At 46.3% G+C, this 19,034-nt stretch overlaps 1 protein-coding gene across 2 annotated transcripts in view; it reads left to right on the forward strand.

Annotated features, from left to right (window-relative positions):
* LOC147115828 (uncharacterized) overlaps positions 1-19,034 on the forward strand; it is a 124,391-nt gene that overhangs the window by 93,502 nt on the left and 11,855 nt on the right. For both annotated transcript variants that reach the window (XM_085990423.1, XM_085990422.1), the window contains exons 13-14: positions 1,455-1,508; positions 13,592-13,669. In XM_085990423.1, the coding sequence (XP_085846549.1) occupies positions 1,455-1,508; positions 13,592-13,669 (132 nt within the window). The remainder of the gene's footprint in view (positions 1-1,454; positions 1,509-13,591; positions 13,670-19,034) is intronic.

Here is a 19,034-nt window from a genome sequence, read left to right on the forward strand (position 1 = left end):
AAGGGATCTGGGTGTCCTGGTGCACGAAACTCAAAAGGTTAGTATGCAGGTGCAGCAAGTGATTAAGAAGGCCAATGGAATGTTGGCTTTCATTGCTAGGGGGATAGAATATAAAAATAGGGAGGTATTGCTTCTGTTGTACAAGGTATTGGTGAGACCGCACCTGGAATACTGCGTACAGTTTTGGTGTCCATACTTAAGAAAGGACATACTTGCTCTCGAGTCAGTACAAAGAAGGTTCACTCGGTTAATCCCGGGGATGAGGGGATGGACATATGAGGAGAGGTTGAGTAGATTGGGACTCTACTCATTGGAGTTCAGAAGAATGAGAGGCGATCTTATTGAAACATATAAGATTGTGAAGGGGTTGGATCGGGTGGATGCGGGGAGGATGTTCCCGATGATGGGTGAAACTAGAACTAGGGGGCATAGTCTTAGAATAAGGGGCTGCTCTTTCAAGACTGAGATGAGGAGGAACTACTTCACTCAGAGGGTGGTAGGTCCACGGAATATGCTGCCCCAAAAAGCTGTAGAAGCTACATCATTACATAAATTTAAAACAGAAATAGACAGTTTCCTAGAAGTAAAGGGAATTAAGGGTTATGGGGAGCGGGCAGGAATTTGGACATGAGTCTAGGTTCGGATCGGTCATGGCCCTGTGGGTAGCGGAGCGGGCCCAGGGGCTGTGTAGCCTGATCCTGCTCCTATTTCGTGTGTCTAATTCTGTTAGATTCAGGAGATGGTTCTGTGATAGTGGATTGGCGGTTAGGATCAGATCAGCCATGATCTTATTGAATGGCGGAGCAGGCTCGAGGGGCCGATTGGCCTACTCCTGCTCCTATTTCTTATGTTCTTATGTTCTTTTCTCTATTCCTCCTAAACATTCTTCTTCCACCCTGGATCCTCACTGGTTTGAAATCAACACTCATTGCACTGTCTCCTAATGCAACTCATTCTTTCCAAGAACCTCAACATTATGCAAAAGTTTACATCCTTCAATCCTCAGCAAATCTAGTTTTTGTTTAAACCAAGCCTAGTGTTACTAAATCACTATTGCTTGATTTATCTCATCTCTTTTATGATGTTCTGCACTATGGGTCTGAGCCCTTTCCCTAAATGTCTCAATAAAAAAGAACATTAGAACGGCATCCTTCAAGTCTGAGATTTTAACCATAATACATAGTGTAGGAGGACCTTACAGTAGAGTTCCTGGAACAGATTTACTGGGATTCAGGACTAATGTTCACACAAGCAGTGTATCATTGAATTTTATAAAGTGAACAGATTGAATTCTGATGTAAAATTATTCTTGCCGTTCTTGTATAATTAGCATTTTTCATATTTCAAGTTTTAGGGTGTTTTTTTTTAATTTGCTAATTCAGCCATCTTACTTGAGATATAACCTCTCCCTTTTAATCTGAAGAATATCTTTGTATGATGAAATAACATTACAGGTGACTGGGCAAACCATAACCAGAATGAACAAGGAAAACAAAGAGCCATTAACAGTAAGTTTTAACTTTAAAAGGCTATTTATTTGGTAAAGGTTCTTTAAGTCCTTTTAAAAAAAAATCATAATTATAAGCACAATGGAGTTCTTTGGTTCTGCTGCACAAAAAAGGTGCACATCTACATAAGAGGCTGAATATAGATTGTTGTAATGGAATCAGGATATTGAGAAGATGTGAATCTAAAAGACTTGCCTCCAAGTGAAGATTTTAAATCATTCAAAGGGAAGAATTCTTGAAATGCTGAAATATTTGTCTCAGCCGGGGACAGCGATAAGGGTGCTACAAAGGGTCCCGACATCAGCCTGATTCCCTGCTTGGTAAAAACAGGAGGGGCCCTGCTTATATATAATACCAACACTCTTTGTCTATGCCTATGCAAGAATATGGTGACTTGGGTGAGATACTGCAAGGCTGTTGGTAGCTATAGAATTGTACCTCAGTAAGAGTCATTTCTGTTATGTTCATAAATAAATAGACATTTTCATTATGAACAGCTAGCTTGAGCTAGTCATTTATTCAGCCATGTGGACTAGTTTACAGGCATCCATCTTGACTACTGCCTTGTGGGTATCCCACTATTAAACATACAGCTCCACCTAGTGTACCATTCTAGAATGACATGTTACTGATCATTACATCTCCCTTCCTTAGAGGTTAAACAAAATCAATATCAATCAATCATAACGACATAAACATCTTCACAACAGTCAACACATTTTCAAAGCTTTACTTTATGAACTCTAAGCTTTTCATTCTTTTATTATAGTTTTCTTTGTACTCAAAGATTAAGTCTATCAGGCTTTTTTACTTCACGTGTGGATCTTCTCAGCACAGGTAAGTCTGATGTGTTTGCATGAGAGCCTGTATGTGTGTTTGTGTTAGATTGTTCTGGTGGTGAGTGACAAGATTCAGTTGCGGCATTGTCATGGATTTGCTCTTGGATAGTTTCTTGTGTTTTCAGGAGGGAACGGCCGTTCCTCCTGAGAATCTGTCCTTCCTCAGTTCTAACAGTGTATGACCTTGGTCCTACTTCCTCAAGAACTGTAGCTTTCCTGTTCCATGCATTTGGATCCTCAATCCTGACAACATCATCCCTTGTCAACGGTTTCAGAGTTTTGGATGACTTGTCATAGTGTGATTTCTGTTTCAGCTTTAACAGTTGAAGTCTCTGTCTCAGTTCCTTACTCTGCTTTTCTTTTGCACAGCAGGGTAGCGTGGTGTGCAACTTGCGACCCATTAGGAGTTCAGCAGGTGAAGAACCACAGTCTAAAGGGGAGGCTTGGTAGCTCAGCAGGGCGAGATAAGGATCAGACTTGCTTTCTGTTGCTTTCTTCAGTAGCTGTTTGAGAACTTGAACACCTTTCTCTGCCTTACCATTCGACTGAGCATACAGAGGACTGGATGTGATGTGTTGAAAGTCATAATGTGCTGCAAACTGTTGCACTCCTTACAGTTGAAGCATGGACCATTGTCGCTAACGGCAATCCTGGGAATTCCATGTCTGGCGAAGATGGATTTAACATGCATTATGACACTGCTTGCTGATGTGCTTGAGAGCAGCGCCATCTCAGGACAGTTAGAATAGTAGTCAATCACTATTAGATAGTCTTTACCATTCAAATGAAAAAGGTCCATACCAACCTTTTGCCATGGTGCTGTTGGTAAGTCAGCTACTATCATTGGTTCCTTAGCTTGTTTGTTTTGGTGTTTCTGACATGCCTCACATTTGCCTATCATGTTCTCAATGTCCTTATTTATGCCAGGCCAATAAACAGTGTCTCTTGCTCTCCTTTTGCATTTTTCAATTCCGAGGTGTCCCTCATGAATCCTTTTGAGCATGTCTCGACGTAGAGCCTGTGGAATGACTATTCTGTTCTGTTTTAGTAATAGTCCACTTGCGACACTCAACTCTGACCTGATGTGATAGTACTTTGGACAGGAACCTTTTGGCCAACCATGATGAATGTTCTCTATTACTGTTTGTAACACTGTATCTTTTACTGTTTCTTCTGCTATTTGCTTTGATTTTGTGTCTGACACAGGCAGCGCAGCAGTGACCATACTCACATGAACATCCACGTCTTCCTCAGTAGAACTCACATGACTCATTGTGGGTGCTCGGGATAGTGCATCTGCTAACACTATGTGTTTGCCTGGTATGTAGATCAGTTCAAAGTCATATCTTTGCAGCTTCATCATGAGTCGTTGAATCCTTGGAGACATCTCATTCAGGTTTTTTTTAATGATGGCAACCAGTGGGCAGTGGTCTGTCGCAACTGTGAAGGTGGGAAGTCCATATATGTAGCCATGGAACTTTTCTAGTCCAACTACCAAGCCTAGACATTCCTTTTCAATCTGGGCGTATCGACACTCAGAATCAGTCATAGACCTGGAGGCATAGGCAACAGGCTTCCAATCTTCACCCTTTGCTTGTAGCAAGACCGCGCCTAGGCCATCTTTTGATGCATCCGTTGACACTTTGATTCTCTTTGTTGTCTCAAAGAAGGTGAGTAGAGGTATGGTTGTCAGCACTGTTTTGAGGTTCATCCACTCTTGTTCATGTCTTTCTGTCCATGCGAACTCATTTGTTTTATGTAGCAGGTCTCGCAGACAGGCTGTCTTGGCTGACAAGTTAGGAATGAACTTTCCAATGAAGTTTATCATCCCCATGATGCGTAGCACTCCTTTTTTGTCAGTGGGTTGGGGCATTTTGAGTATGGCGTTTACTTTTTCCATATCTGGCTCTGTTCTGGACCGATAGACTATTTTATATGTGCAGATAGCACCCTCTGGTGGTGGTTATGTGTTAGCAGTGTGTTTGTATGAAACAGAGGTCATTTGACCTTTGTTCCTTTCTTCCTGTGTGAGGTCATTTGAACTTTGTTCCTTTCTTCCTGTGTGAGGTCATTTGACCTTTGTTCCTTTCTTCCTGTGTAACCCAGGAAGTAGAATCCCAGGAAGTAGAATTCCAGGAAGAACCTGGCAGTAATGGAGGATTCCATAAGGGTTTCACAATCCAATGTAATCTTATTTCATATGTTAGGCCAAGCGCAATATCTGTGAGTATCTTTGTTTCTTAGCATAATAGCAACATTGTCAGAGTAGTATTTTGATAACACTATGTTTATAAAAGGTTAATATTTGATAGTTACAGAAGTGAGTCCAAATGTTAGTTAGTTATACAATTACTCTATTCTACTGTTGTAAATATGTTTATATCTTATGTAATATCGAATGTATGGTACTCAGTTTATGTACAAAACATACTTTGTCTTTGTTTACAGTTTCACAAATTTCTTCAAGTAAAGGCTTCAAACAGCAAACGGCTTCACGAGGAATTATTTTGAATAAGTGTTTAACTTGCTGGATAACTAGATAGGAGCACGTCTAGCGCGGCCAGTACAGTGAAAAGATAGCAATACGGCTAGCAGTGAAAAGATATCAGTGAAAAGATATCAGTGAAAAGATATCAGTGAAAAGATAGCAATACGGCTAGCTGTGAAGAGTGGAGCAGGAGGAACCCAGAGTAAGCCTTAACCTCATAGAGCACATCTACCTCACATCAACATGTCAGAAGATAATAACGAAAATGCTTTGCAGCAAGTAGAAGACCTTAAACAGGCAGACAAAACTGTAGAACGTGACAATCGGTCTATAAGCTCCGGTTACTACAGATCACAAGTTGGTTCACGGTCATCGGGTGGTTCTAGAGTAAGCATAGCCATCGCCAAAGCACGGGCTAAGCTAGTAGCAGCTCAAGCCAGAGCTGCGCATGCGGACAGTGAAATAGAAATAAAAGTAAGACAGGCCTGTCTCCAAGCTGAATCACAAGCCGAACAGGCCCGATCCCAAGCCGAACAGGCCCGACACCAAGCTGACCTGGCCCGTCACCAGGTTGAACGACAAGCTGAACAGGCCCGTCTCCAAGCCACATTAGACGCTCTGCAGCAACAAAAAGAGATAGATGCTGCATTAGCCGAGACACAAGTATTCGAGGCAATTTTGGAGGGAGCTGATCCCGAGACAGCTTACAAATCTTTAATTCCCGTTTCGTGGCAGAGTCCACGACAGCGCACCATAGATTACGTGAGCGACCATGCCGACATACAGTTTACAGGAGAAAGGGATGGAGGTCCGCACATCTCTACAGATGCAAGCACTTCGTATAACATGCCACAAGTTGCCAACCAAGGTCAAAGCAGATGGTGTGCCTCAAGCCGCAGAGTCTCCGCCAGCAGAACGGAAGAAGCGGTGCAGAGGAATAGGACGCCGAATAGAGAAAGTCAGAGGCAAATCCCCTCTCGGTTCCTTGAGACCCCCAACAGAGCCCCCAGCCAAGGCAACCCTGGCACAGGTCCCAGCACCTACGACCTCGCCAACTACCTTGCACACACCCAGCTGGTGACTTCGGGGTTAATCAAGTTTGATGACAGACCGGAGAATTATCGGGCTTGGAAGTCTTGCTTCCACGATGCCATATCGGGCTTAGACCTGTCGGCAGGAGAAGAGCTCGGCCTCCTTATCAAATGGTTCGGCCCAGAGTCCGCCGGACAGGCCTGCAGGATAAAAGCGGCCAATGTGGGACAGCTGCCAGAGGGGTTGAAGGAGGCTTGGGCGAGGCTGGAAGAAAGCTACGGCTCGCCCGAAGCCGTTGAAAGGGCTCTCTTTGACAGGTTGGAGAACTTTCTGAGGTTGACGAGTAAGGAACCCCGGAAGCTCCGCGACCTTGGAGATCTGCTGTCGGAACTCGAAGCCGCAAAGCAGGACGGCTACCTACCCAGTCTATCGTACTTAGACACTTCCAGAGGGGTAAGTCCCATCATTGAGAAGCTTCCATTTAACCTGCAGGAGAAGTGGATAACGTTTGGATCAAAGTTCAAGCTAAAGCACAACGTGGCATTCCCACCATTCTCTGCGTTCGTTAAATTCATCCGTAAAGAAGCCAAAGCCAGGAACGACCCCAGCTTCAACTTCTTCTCCGCCCACCCAGCACTTGCCAGAAGAGACAAGTTCGACAGACATGGAAAGACACCAATATCTGTCCACAAAATGCAAGTGTCCTCAATTGAGCACACAAAGATTCAGAAGAAACCTGAGGATATGAGCAAACAATGCCCTATCCACAACAAGCCCCATCATTTAAAGAAGTGCAGAGGCTTCAGGGAGATGTCCCTGGAAGATCGGAAACAATATCTTAAAGAGAGCTCTATATGTTTCAAGCGCTGCTCTTCCACGAGCCATCTCGCCAAGAACTGCAAGGTAGATGCAAAATGCACAGAATGTGAAAGTGATAGGCACGTTTCAGCACTACACCCAGGCCCAGCTCCTTGGAAGTCAGAGACACCTCCTCCCACTTCAGAGCATGGCGGGGAGAGAGAGGGAGCTGCTGGTCCAGAGATTACATCCAGGTGCACCGAGGTGTGTGGAGAAGGAGTGAGCGCAAGAGCATGCTCCAAGATATGCCTCGTTAATGTGTACCCTGTAGGATGTCACCAGGAATCTGAAAAGATGTATGCCATACTAGATGAACAAAGCAATCGTTCTCTAGAAAGATCCGAGTTCTTCAACACCTTCAAGGTCAAAGGAAGTCCGTCGCCTTACACGCTGAAGACGTGTGCTGGACTTTCAGAAACAGCCGGCAGGAGGGCCTGCGGTTACGTTGTTGAGTCAGCTGACGGGAAGATTAGTCTCCCCCTTCCTACACTCATCGAATGTAATCAAGTCCCCGACAACCGTTCTGAGATTCCCACTCCGAATGCAGCTCGTCATCACCGTCATCTGAGATGCATTGCAGACGAGATCCCACCTCTTGATCCAGATGCAAGCATACTTCTGTTGTTGGGAAGAGACATCCTGAGGGTACATAAGATAAGGGAGCAGATCAACGGTCCACATGACGCCCCTTTCGCCCAAAGGCTAGACCTCGGCTGGGTCATTGTTGGAGATGTGTGCCTCAAGGGCGCTCACAAGCCATCTCAGGTGAGCACACTCAAGACTTCCATCTTGGAGAATGGTCGTCCAAGCTACCTTACCCCATGCAGTGGTCAGATCCGAGTGACAGAGAAGTTCAGTCATACGGCTCAGCCTCAGAAAACCCCAGCGCTGATCTCCACAGACAGCACACAGATGATGCTCACTGGAGAGAACCCGGGTCAGTCAGTCTTCTGTCGCACCGCCAACGACCACAAACTTGCTCCATCGATCGACGACATGAGGTTCCTGCAGATTATGGACAATGAGGTCTCTCGTGACAGCTCTAACAGCTGGGTTGCACCCTTACCCTTCCGGAACCCCAGACGATGGCTGCTGAACAACAGGGAGTATGCCTATAATCGTCTTAACTCACTCCGTCGCACACTAGAGAAGAAGCCAGAGATGAAAGCACACTTCCTAGAATTTGTCAAGAAAATGCTTGTCAACGATCATGCAGAGATAGCTCCTCCACTCCAGGAAGGCCAAGAGTGTTGGTACCTCCCTTCCTTCGGAGTCTATCACCCCAAAAAGCCGGAACAGATCCGCGTGGTGTTTGACTCCAGTGCACCATATCAGGGAGTCTCTCTCAACGACGTACTCCTCACAGGGCCCGATCTTAACAACAGCCTCTTGGGAGTACTCATGAGATTCGGGAAAGAGCCCGTCGCCATCACTGCCGATATCCAGCACATGTTTCATTGCTTCGTGGTGAGAGAAGACCACAGAGACTTCCTCTGCTTCCTGTGGTATCGGGACAATGACCCCAATAGAGACATTGTGGACTACAGAATGCGTGTCCATGTCTTTGGGAATAGCCCATCCCCTGCTGTTGCCATATACGGACTAAGGAGGGCTGCCAAGGAAGAAGACGACGACTTTGGCAGTGATGTGAGAGGGTTCATTGAACGAGAGTTCTATGTCGACGACGCACTGAAGTCATTCCCGACCGAAGCAGAGGCCATCAGTACCCTCGGACGAACCTAGGAACTACTTGCACTATCCAACCTCAGGCTGCACAAGATAGCCTCTAACAGACCAGCAGTGATGGAGGCATTCCCCCCTGAAGATCGTGCTAAGGACGTCAAAGACCTAGACCTCTTCACTGATGACCTCCCCCTACAGCGTAGCCTAGGTGTGTCATGGAACATAGCAACAGACACGTTCACGTTCCAAGTCTTAGACGCCAAGAAACCCTTCACACGTAGAGGAGTGCTCTCTACAGTCAACAGCTTATACGACCCTCTCGGCTTCTTAGCCCCTGTCACCATACAAGGCAGGCTGCTCCTCAGGGAACTCTCCACACGCGCTGAAGAGTGGGATTCACCTCTCCCTGAAGAGATGGAAGCAGAGTGGGACAGATGGAGAGACTCACTCCAAGACTTACAGGAGATCCGAATACCTCGCTGCTATTCATCTTTCTCTCTCTTAAATGCCCAATGCAAAGAGCTTTGTGTCTTTGCAGACGCATCCGCTAAGGCCATTGCAAGTGTGGCTTATCTGAAGGTCACCACTCAAGAAGGACAAAGCAAAATCGGCTTCGTCTTTGATAGAGGCAAGTTGGCGCCCCAGCCAGACCTCACCATACCCAGATTGGAACTGTGCGTAGCAGAACGCAACCTACCCCCTCACAGCAGTCTAATGAAGCTGCATCCTATCATCGACACTGACGGACTGTCTCTGAGGTGGTTCTTCTTTTGTCGCCAGAGGACTCCAGTGACAAGTAGAGTTCGGACTATGTGGAGTCGTTAACGACCCCAGACGGGGAGTGTTCTGGACCGATGGACTATTTTATGTGTGCACATAGCACCCTCTGGTGGTGGTTATGTGTTAGCAGTGTGTTTGTGTGAAACAGAGGTCATTTGACCTTTGTTCCTTTCTTCCTGTGTGAGGTCATTTGACCTTGGTTCCTTTCTTCCTGTGAGAGGTCATTTGACCTTCGTACCTTTCTTCGTGTGTAACCCAGGAAGTAGAATCCCAGGAAGTAGAATTCCAGGAAGAACCTGGCAGTAATGGAGGATTCCATAAGAGTTTCACAATCCAATGTAATCTTATTTCATATGTTAGGCCAAGCGCAATATCTGTGAGTATCTTTGTTTCTTAGCATAATAGCAATATTGTCAGAGTAGTATTTTGATAACACTATGTTTATAAAAGGTTAATATTTGATAGTTACAGAAGTGAGTCCAAATGTTAGTTAGTTATACAATTAGTCTATTCTACTGTTGTAAATATGTTTATATCTTATGTAATATCGAATGTATGGTACTCAGTTTATGTACAAAACATACTTTGTCTTTGTTTACAGTTTCACAAATTTGTTCAAGTAAAGGCTTCAAACAGCAACCGGCTTCACGAAGAATTATTTTGAATAAGTGTTTAACTTGCTGGATAACTAGATAGGAGCACGCCTAGCGCGGCCAGTACAGGCTCTATTCCTTTACCAGATAGATTATCTCCTAGGAAAGTGACTTCCTGGACGCCAAACTGACACTTGGCTTTGTTGAGCTTCAGTCCATTCTGGCATATGCTCTGTAGCACTTTAGTCAGTCTCTCATTGTGTTCTTTCAGTGTGGCGCCCCAGATGATGATGTCATCAACATAGACCCGAACTCCTTCCAGACCTTCAATTATGTGTTGCATTGCGCTATGAAAGATTTCAGATGCAGATATTATCCCGAAAGGCATTCTGAGGAAACAATACCTGCCAAATGGTGTGTTGAAGGTACAGTATTTGGTGCTCTCTTCATCCAGTTTTAGTTGCCAAAATCCTTGTGAGGCATCGAGCTTTGTGAAGTATCTGGCACCTGACATTTCACTGGTGATTTTTTCTCGCTTGGGAATCTGGTAGTGTTCACGTTTTATGTTTGCATTTAAGTCCTTTGGATCCATGCATACTCTTAGATCATTGTTCTTTTTCTTTACACATACCATGGAGTTAACCCAGTCTGTTGGCTCTTCGACTTTCCTGATGACTCCTAGTGTGGTCATTCTGTCCAGTTCTTTCTTGAGCCGGTCACGCAGGGGTGCTGGAACTCTCCGTGGAGCATGTACCACTGGCTGAGCATCCTCCTTTAGCTGGATCTTGTAAGTGAATGGTAGAACTCCAAATCCTTTGAACACATCCTGGAAATTACTCACTACAGAATCCACCGATTCATCTGGTCTGCTTATGGCACAGTTTATACGGTAGACTCTCTTGACCAGTTCTAAGTCCTCACAAGCTTTGTCACCTAGTAGTGAATCAAGTCCTTCAGCCACAACAGAAAACATGAGATGATGCACTTTGTCTTTGACTGTCACTTTAAGTCTGCATACACCTAAGCTATCTATTTTCTGTCCATTATAGTTCTTCAGTAGTACTGACCTTTTCTGTATTTTGGGCTTTTCTTTCATATTTTTAATGTCACTCATACTGATTAAGTTTGCTTTTGCCCCAGTGTCTAGTTTCAATGTAACTAATGCTCCATTTACCTGCAGTGGCATTATCCATTTGTCCTCTTTTACTGCATTAACTTTATGTTCAGCATTGTCCATTCCTGAGGGCTGCACATTTTCTGTATCCTTTTCTATATTGTCACATGACACCATTCCTACAAAAAAGTCTCACTTAAATCAGTGTCCTCAATCACATTGACTTGTTGCCCTTTCTTTGTTTTTACTTTTGAAAAGCATTGTTTGGCAAAGTGATTCTTTCCATTACATTTTGTGCACATTTTCCCAAACGCTGGGCATTGTCTTGACTGGTGCTGGTAACCACAGCGTTTACAGTTAAAAATTCCATCCTCCAATTGCTTTGCATTTCTGTTCTTCCCACATTTCTTCCCTTTATAGGACACAGCACCGACAGCAGCACAGTCATTCACTACAGTCGCATTATTATTAATTTCACTGAAAGTCTTTGCGTGCTGTTGAGCTAGCTCACTGGCATGGCATATTTTCACAGCATCCTCCAATGTTAATTCGGTTTCTCTCAACAAACGTTCCCTGCCTTTATTATCATGAATACCAAACACAATCTGGTCACGAATCATGGATGATTTCAGTTCAGAGAAATTACATGTCTGTGCTTTCAGTTTCAGATCGGTCACAAAGCTATCAAAAGTCTCATTTTGCTGCTGTGTCCATGAATGGAACACGTACCTCTCATAGGTCTCGTTCTTTTTGGGAGAACAATGTGTATCAAACTTCTTTAGCACATCGTCCATTTTTTCTCTCTCCTCCTCTTGATCAAATACAAATGTATTAAATACCTCTATCGCCTGCGGGCCTGCAACCATGAGCAGCAACACTATTTTCCTTGCGCCTGGCATCGTACCGAACCCGGCAATGTAGAGTTTGAATTGTTGTTTGAAAGTCCACCAATTGCAGTCGACATTCCCCGTGAGTTTCAAACCCTCCAGTGGCTTCAAATTCTCCATGTCACGTTTCACAATATTCAGCAGATATTACCACTTTTGGTACCTTGTTATGTTCATAAATAAATAGATGTTTTCATTATGAACAGCTAGCTTGAGCTAGTCATTTATTCAGCCATGTGGACTAGTGTACAGGCATCCGTCTTGACTACTGCCTTGTGGGTAGCCCACTACTAAACATACAGCTCCACCTAGTGTACCATTCTAGAATGACATGTTACTGATCATTACAATTTCCTTTAAAAGAGGGGAAGAGACAAGAGGAAAGATGTTAAAGCATCGTCAAAAAATGTTTCTTTGGTTAAGAAGCTAACAGAAAATGTATGGTAAACTAATCTGTACTGATTACCAAATTGAAGGAAAATTAGCCGGCTGGATGCTCCAACATAATTCCTTTTACGGAATAACTTGGAGAGGGTTATCTGCCCTCCTAGTCGCTGAGCAACAGGTGTGGTATGCAGAGCAGAACCTAGAAAAAATAATTTGGAACTGGAGAAGTTTATGCTCTGTAATAACAAAATACAAATAAAGAATTACTTCTGCCATGTCACTAAGTCGATCACACTGGGTCTGATGTAAAATTAAATTCCAAATAAACTCACTATTTTCCAAAATCCATTTTCTAGCTCATCATTTTAATGAATGTTCCTGAAGTAACTAAAGTACAGTTGGAGGGGGGTCACACAGATTTAAGTGGGCTTTGCTGATGCTTAATACTGAGTTTGTTATTTCCCAATGCTTTACTGTTGTTAGAAAGGGATGTCATTTAAGCTTAAAAACCTGAGAATGGATAAGAAATTGACTGAAGCATAGGAAGTTAAGATACTTGTTAGAGTAATTATGTTGGGGTGGAAGAAACACTTAGTGGGATGCCTCATGGAGTATCCTAGAGACCATTTGCTGGATCCCCACTCTTTCTAATTTAGCGACTTGAATTCAGAAGCTCAATGCAAAGTAGTGGGTTTCATAGATGATACCAAACTAGGAGGAGTAATAAAGAATGAGTGGGACAAAATGTGTAAATGGGCAGAAGAATGGTAGATAAAATTGTAAAGTACCCCAAACAGGAAGAAAATGGCTGACTTAAGTACTCTATGAACAGCGTTGAAATGGTTAAGGATGAAGTTGAAAGAAATCTATTGTTTTAGTAGACAACAGATCCAATTACTGAAGCAGAAATCAACCAAGTAAATAGAATGCTGAACTATATAGCCAAAGCAGTAGGGTGCCAGTCAGAAGATGTCCTGCTCAAACTGTGGTCAGACCACATCTTGGGGCAACTAATTGAAGATCTTACTGAGGTGTATAAGATAGTACATGGTATAGGAAAGGTAAATTTGAAATACAACTTTAAACTAAACTGTGGGAGCAGGACAATGGGCCAGATGTGCACACAAAGAACAATCAATGCATAGAGTGGACTTCTGGGTAATGTATTGGAGGCAAATACCCTGGAATTATTTTTAAAAGAGTTGAATGCTTTGAGAGCGAACTGTAGGGTCTTGTGAGATGAATAACCTAAGGCAGGCCTCATTCATATTTATCTTGTATCAAATTTTGTTTGATAACACTCCTGTGAAGCACCTTGGGATGTTTTACTATGTTAAAGGCGCTATATAAATGCAAGTTGTTGTGTTTTGTGATAAATAAACTTGTCAATCAAGTGTTAGTGAATAATTCTTTGTTCTTCAGAAAACAGGAGAAGAAAATCAATCAATGACAGCTATGCGGAAGAGACCAGTTCCAAAAAACCACGATGGAATGATACAAGTACGGTACTTCTAATTATTCAATGGAATTAAATAGTTAAACAGAATGTATGCACGAAGATAATATGTAGTGTAATAGCTAATTGGAGTGGGATAGACAACCATAATGATATCGGGTAATTTAGATGACATTCTAAACTACAAGAGCTTTGCTTCTCAAGTCATCAGAACCCCAAAGATTACGTTAAACCTGTAATGCACTTTCATGCACCGTTTCAGTGATTGTGCTTGACTGTCAGCCAGTGGCACAGTTGGTAGTACCCTTGACTCTGAGGCAGAAGGTTGTGGGTTCAAGTCCCTGAGTCAGAAGGTTGTGGGTTCAAGTCCCTGAGTCAGAAGGTTGTGGGTTCAAGTCCCTGAGTCAGAAGGTTGTGGGTTCAAGTCCCTGAGTCAGAAGGTTGTGGGTTTCAAGTCCCACTCCAGAGACTTGAGCACAAAAATCTAGGCTGACACTCCAATGCAGTGCTGAGGGAGTACTGCACAGTTGGAGGTGTTGTCTTTCAGATGAGATGTTAAACCAAGGTCCATTCTACTCTCTCAGGAGGATGTAAAAGATCCCATGTCGCTATTTTGAAGAAGAACAGGGGAGTTATTCCCGATGTCCTGGCCAATATTTATCCCTCAATCAACATAAGAAAAACGAAAACAAAATCACATTGTTGTTTGTGGGAGCTTGCTGTGTGCAAATTGGCTGCCGCATTTCCTACATTACAACAGTGACTACACTTCAAAAGTCCTTAATTGGCTGTAAAAGCGCTTTGGGACATCCGGTGGTCATGAAAAGTGCTATAGAAATGCAAGTCTTTCTTTTTTCTTATATCTTGCTGTGTAAATTGACAGGCTGTTGAGGCTGATATTACACATCTGTTAGCCTCCATTTGCCCATACAAGGGGATTGAATGGTGTTGTTTGTTTCAATACCATGTGCCTGAAAGCTGGAATGTTATTTCAAGGCCGGCTAGCTAACTGAGATTTACTGTTTCTGATATATTTAAGCCCAATTTTCCGACACTAGTAAAATTGGGGGCTGCATCACCCAAGGCACAGATGCATGCTGGCAGTGGAGAGGGTTGGTCTCACTGAAATTTGTAAGGTAAGTCCCTCTGCTTAATTAGAATCTTCTCCCTATGCAGCTGAATAGCACTGTAACCTTCACAGCTATGGGAGGAACCATACCAGTACTTCATTTTGTCTGTAAATCTCCCACAGGAGGTGGCATTGCTTGATCACTGTCTCTGCAGTGAGCCAGAAGTGCCAAAGACAAGTCACAATAACATACCCACACAGAAGTATTAGAGTCTGTAAACATGGGATCATGTGATTTGACAGTAACGAACATATGCCCCTGATGCCTCGCTGGGCCTGAAAATGTGCCTTTGTAGGAATTATCTCTAATTCCTATCTAAAAACCGAGTTTGACTCAGGCGTTCAAACAAACGAGTTTTAATGCAGAACTAACGAGTTTAAACAGTTTGTACAGGAGAACCACGAAAACAGGTCTTTGCTGGTCGGAGGCTCCATGAGGACTGCCAGGGCGGTCCCATGGATGGCGTCATTACGTCATCACGTTTCTCCCGCGCTTGGGTGGTCACGTGATTAGCGGCATGACGTCATCGCATTTACCCGCGCTTTGCCGCAGTCTTAAAGGGACCACGCCCCGTGCATGCAAACAGTATGTACAAACACAGAAATCACTAACAGACTGGTACAGGCTTAGGTTGGAGTAAAACCTCATTAAAGGGAATTATGTACAGTTGCTCAAAGTCCCTCAGTGGCTCTGCCACATGCGCCCCCCCCAGAATTTTCTTTAACGGAAAAAGTCAAACAGTGAGGGGGTCTAACAAGCCTGTCAGAACGACTCCTGTACTCCCGAAGCGGAGGCTGCTGGATGGCTGGCGGTCGAGCGGGCGATTGCACTTGATCCGGTGTGACGACGATGGGTGGCCGACCTCGTCTTGGCGGCTGTGTTGTCTCGACGGGGCGGTCGAGGTCCAAGTATGCTGGCTTTAAATGGTCGACTGAAATGTGGTCCGGCTTACCACCGACATCGACCTTGAAGGTTTTGTCTCCTGCCTCTAACACCCAGAAAGGACCAGTATACGGGGCCTTGAGCGGATCCCGGTGTGCATCATGGCGGATGAAAACGTATTTAGCCCTTTTTAGCTCTGTGGGCACGTGCAATTTCTGAAGCCCGTGGTGCGATGTGGGGACTGGCGCGAAACATCTGGCCGCCTCCTGATGACTGTGAAGCTGACCTGATGCGGACCATGGCTCCGTCGGCGTTAGTAGGAAATCTCCTGGAACTCGCAGCAGCTGACCGTAAGCCAACTCTGCAGAGGAAGAGTGAAGGTCTTCTTTGGGGGCCGTGCGAAGGCCCAACAGAATGCACGGTAGCTTGTCCGCCCATCCAGCGTCCTGGAGGCTGGCCCTCAGGGAGGCTTTCAGCGATCTGTGAAAACGTTCACAGAGGCCATTTGCTTGAGGGCGGTAGGCTGTAGTGCAGTGCAATTTGACACTGAGTCCCTGAGCCGCTGCATTCCAGAGTTCGGAGGAAAACTGCGGTCCTCGATCCAAAGAAATGTCAGTGGGCACTCCAAAACGGGCGACCCAGGAAGAAATGAACGCCCTGGCCACATCCGCCGAAGTAGTGGATGACAGGGGCACCGCTTCAGGCCATCAGGTGGTGCAGTCTACCATGGTCAGAAGGTGAGAAAAACCATGGGAAGGTGGATGTGGTCCTACCAGGTCCACATTGACGTGGTCGAAACGCCGCTCCGGAACTGTGAAGGTGGCCAATGGGGCCTTGATGTGGCGCTGCACCTTGGCCCTTTGACAGACGACGCAGGTGTTGGCCCAGTCACGGACGTCCTTACGCATGCTGTGCCAAACGAATTTAGCTGACATGAGCTTCTGAGATGCCTTCATTCCTGGGTGCGACAACCCATGAATGGCGTCGAAAACCTTGTGGCGCCAGGCAGCCGGCACGACCAGGCGAGGGTCCTGTACGGAGACGTCGCACAGCAGCGTGGTACCTGCCGAATGGAACACGACGTCGGCCAACTGGAGACTAGTGATGTTGGTTCGGTAAGCCTGCACCTCTGGGTCTGAGACTTGGTCCGCTGCCATGAGGGCGTAGTCGATACCCAGATGGACTGCATTGACAGTCGTGCGGGAGAGGCAGTCTGCCACCAGGTTGTCCTTACCGGCCACGTGCTGGATATCCGTAGTAAATTCGGATATGTAAGTCAGCTGACGTTGCTGTTGGGCTGACCACGGCTCGGCGGTCTTGGCCATGGCAAAGGTGAGTGGCTTATGGTCCACAAAAGCAGTGAAAGGATGTCCTTCCAGCAGGAACCAGAAATGGCGGACGGCCAGAAAAAGAGCTAGCAACTCCCGGTCGAAAGTGCTATAGGATCTTTCGCTCCGTCTTAAGTTGTCGGCTGAAGAACACCAACGGCTGCCACGTCCCGTTCACCCACTGCTCCTGAATGGCACCGATTGCGTAGTCTGACGCGTCGGTGGTGAGGGCGATGGTGGCCCCTGGTAATGGGTGTGCCAGCATGGTCGCGTTGGCGAGGGCGGTTTTGGTGTCGGAGAACGCTCAGTCCATGCCATCCATCCAGTCCACCGGGTCCTTGCCAGTCCTGCCCTTGAGGGCCTCGAACAGGGGCTGCATTAGCAGTGCTGCCTTAGGCACGAAACGGTGGTAGAAGTTTACCATCCCTAGGAACTCTTGCAGAGCCTTGATGTTCTGCGGGCGTGGAAAGGACGACACCGCCTCTACCTTCACTTGCAAAGGAACCGCTCCCTCTGCGGTGATGCGATGCCCCAGGAAATCGATCTGTTGCAGGCCAAACTGGCACTTAGCTGGGTTGATAATCAGGCCATGTTGGCTGAGGCATCGAAAAAGGGTGCGTAGATGACAAAGATGTTCCTCTTTGGTGGGGCTGGCGATCAAAATGTCGTCCAGATAGATGAAGATGAACTTGAGGTCCCGCAGCACGGAATCCATCAGGCGTTGGAAAGCCTGGGCGGCGTTCTTTAAACCAAAAGGCATGCGCAGAAATTCGAAGAGGCCGAAGTGGGTGATGACTGCGGTCTTCTGGACGTCCTGTGGGTGCACTGGAACCTGGTGATAGCCTCAGACGAGGTCGACTTTGGAGAAGAAGTTGTTTCCTACCAAATGGGCAGAGAAATCCTGGATGTGGGGGATCGGGTACCGATCCGGAGTGGTGGCATCGTTCAGGCGTCGATAGTCGCCACATGGTCGCCATCCGCCGCCAGGCTTCGGAACAATGTGAAGGGGTGAAGACCAGGGACTATTCGACCGGCGAATAATCCCTAGACGTTCCATGGTGGCGAACTCCGCCTTTGCAACCGCCAGCTTGCCAGGATCCAGGCGCCGGGTGCGCGCGTAGACTGGGGGGCCGTTGGTGGTGATATGATGTTCCACACCGTGTTTCGTGGCTGTGGAGGAGAACGTGGGTCTTGTCAGGTCGGGAAATTCCGCGAGCAGACAGGCGAACTCGTCAGGAGTTGGGAAAGCACAGGCCACGGTGTGAGACGTAGTGTTACTGCGGTAACAAGGAATGGAATGGAAGGTTGCCTCGTTGATCAACCGCCGGTTTTTCACGTCGACCAGGAGGCTGTTGGCGCACAGGAAATCCGCACCGAGAATGGGTTGAGAAACCTTGGCCGTAACAATCTCCCAGTGAAACCGTTGCCCCCCTGAAACAAACCTCCACCCGCCGTCTGCCGAAAGTCCGAATCGCGCCGCCATTAGCCGCTTCAAGGGCGAGGCCGTGCCTTCCCGCCTGAACATCGAGGGGGGACGCTGGCAATATGCTGCACTGCGTTCCGGTGTCGCACAGAAAACGACGGCCGGAGAGCGAGTTGGTAATGAAAAGCAACTTGCCTGCGTTGCCGATCACCATGGCGGACGCAGGACGCCCGTTAGACCCGTTCTTCATTATTCGCAGCTGTTTTTTTTGTTGGGGAAAGCTGCAGGGAGGGCAGCACCGTCGCGCCTTCGCGCCAAACTGTGCGTGATAGAAACACAGCCTTGTTGACTGACGAGCTGTGGCGGCGTCTGTGAGGGAGGGGAGCGTCGTGGCGGCTTCCGTGGGGGATGGGCGCCTCGTGGCGGTGCAGTACTGCTGCGTAACCGCAAATATTTTGTCCGCCTCTGCCGCGAGTGCCGCACAGTCTTCCACCTCAGATCTGGCCAGGGCAGCTTGCACCTGTTCAGGTAGCTGGCTGAGGAATAATTCCCTGAAAAGGAAGCATTCCGGTTCGGAGCCCAGGAGTGTGAGCATTTGGCTCATCAATTCCGAAGGCTTGGAGTCCCCCAGGCCGGGCATGGCGAG

This window comes from Somniosus microcephalus, chromosome 6 (genome assembly GCF_052327205.1).
Source record: "Somniosus microcephalus isolate GS21.2 chromosome 6, FLI_Smic_1.0, whole genome shotgun sequence".
Lineage (NCBI taxonomy): Eukaryota > Metazoa > Chordata > Chondrichthyes > Squaliformes > Somniosidae > Somniosus > Somniosus microcephalus.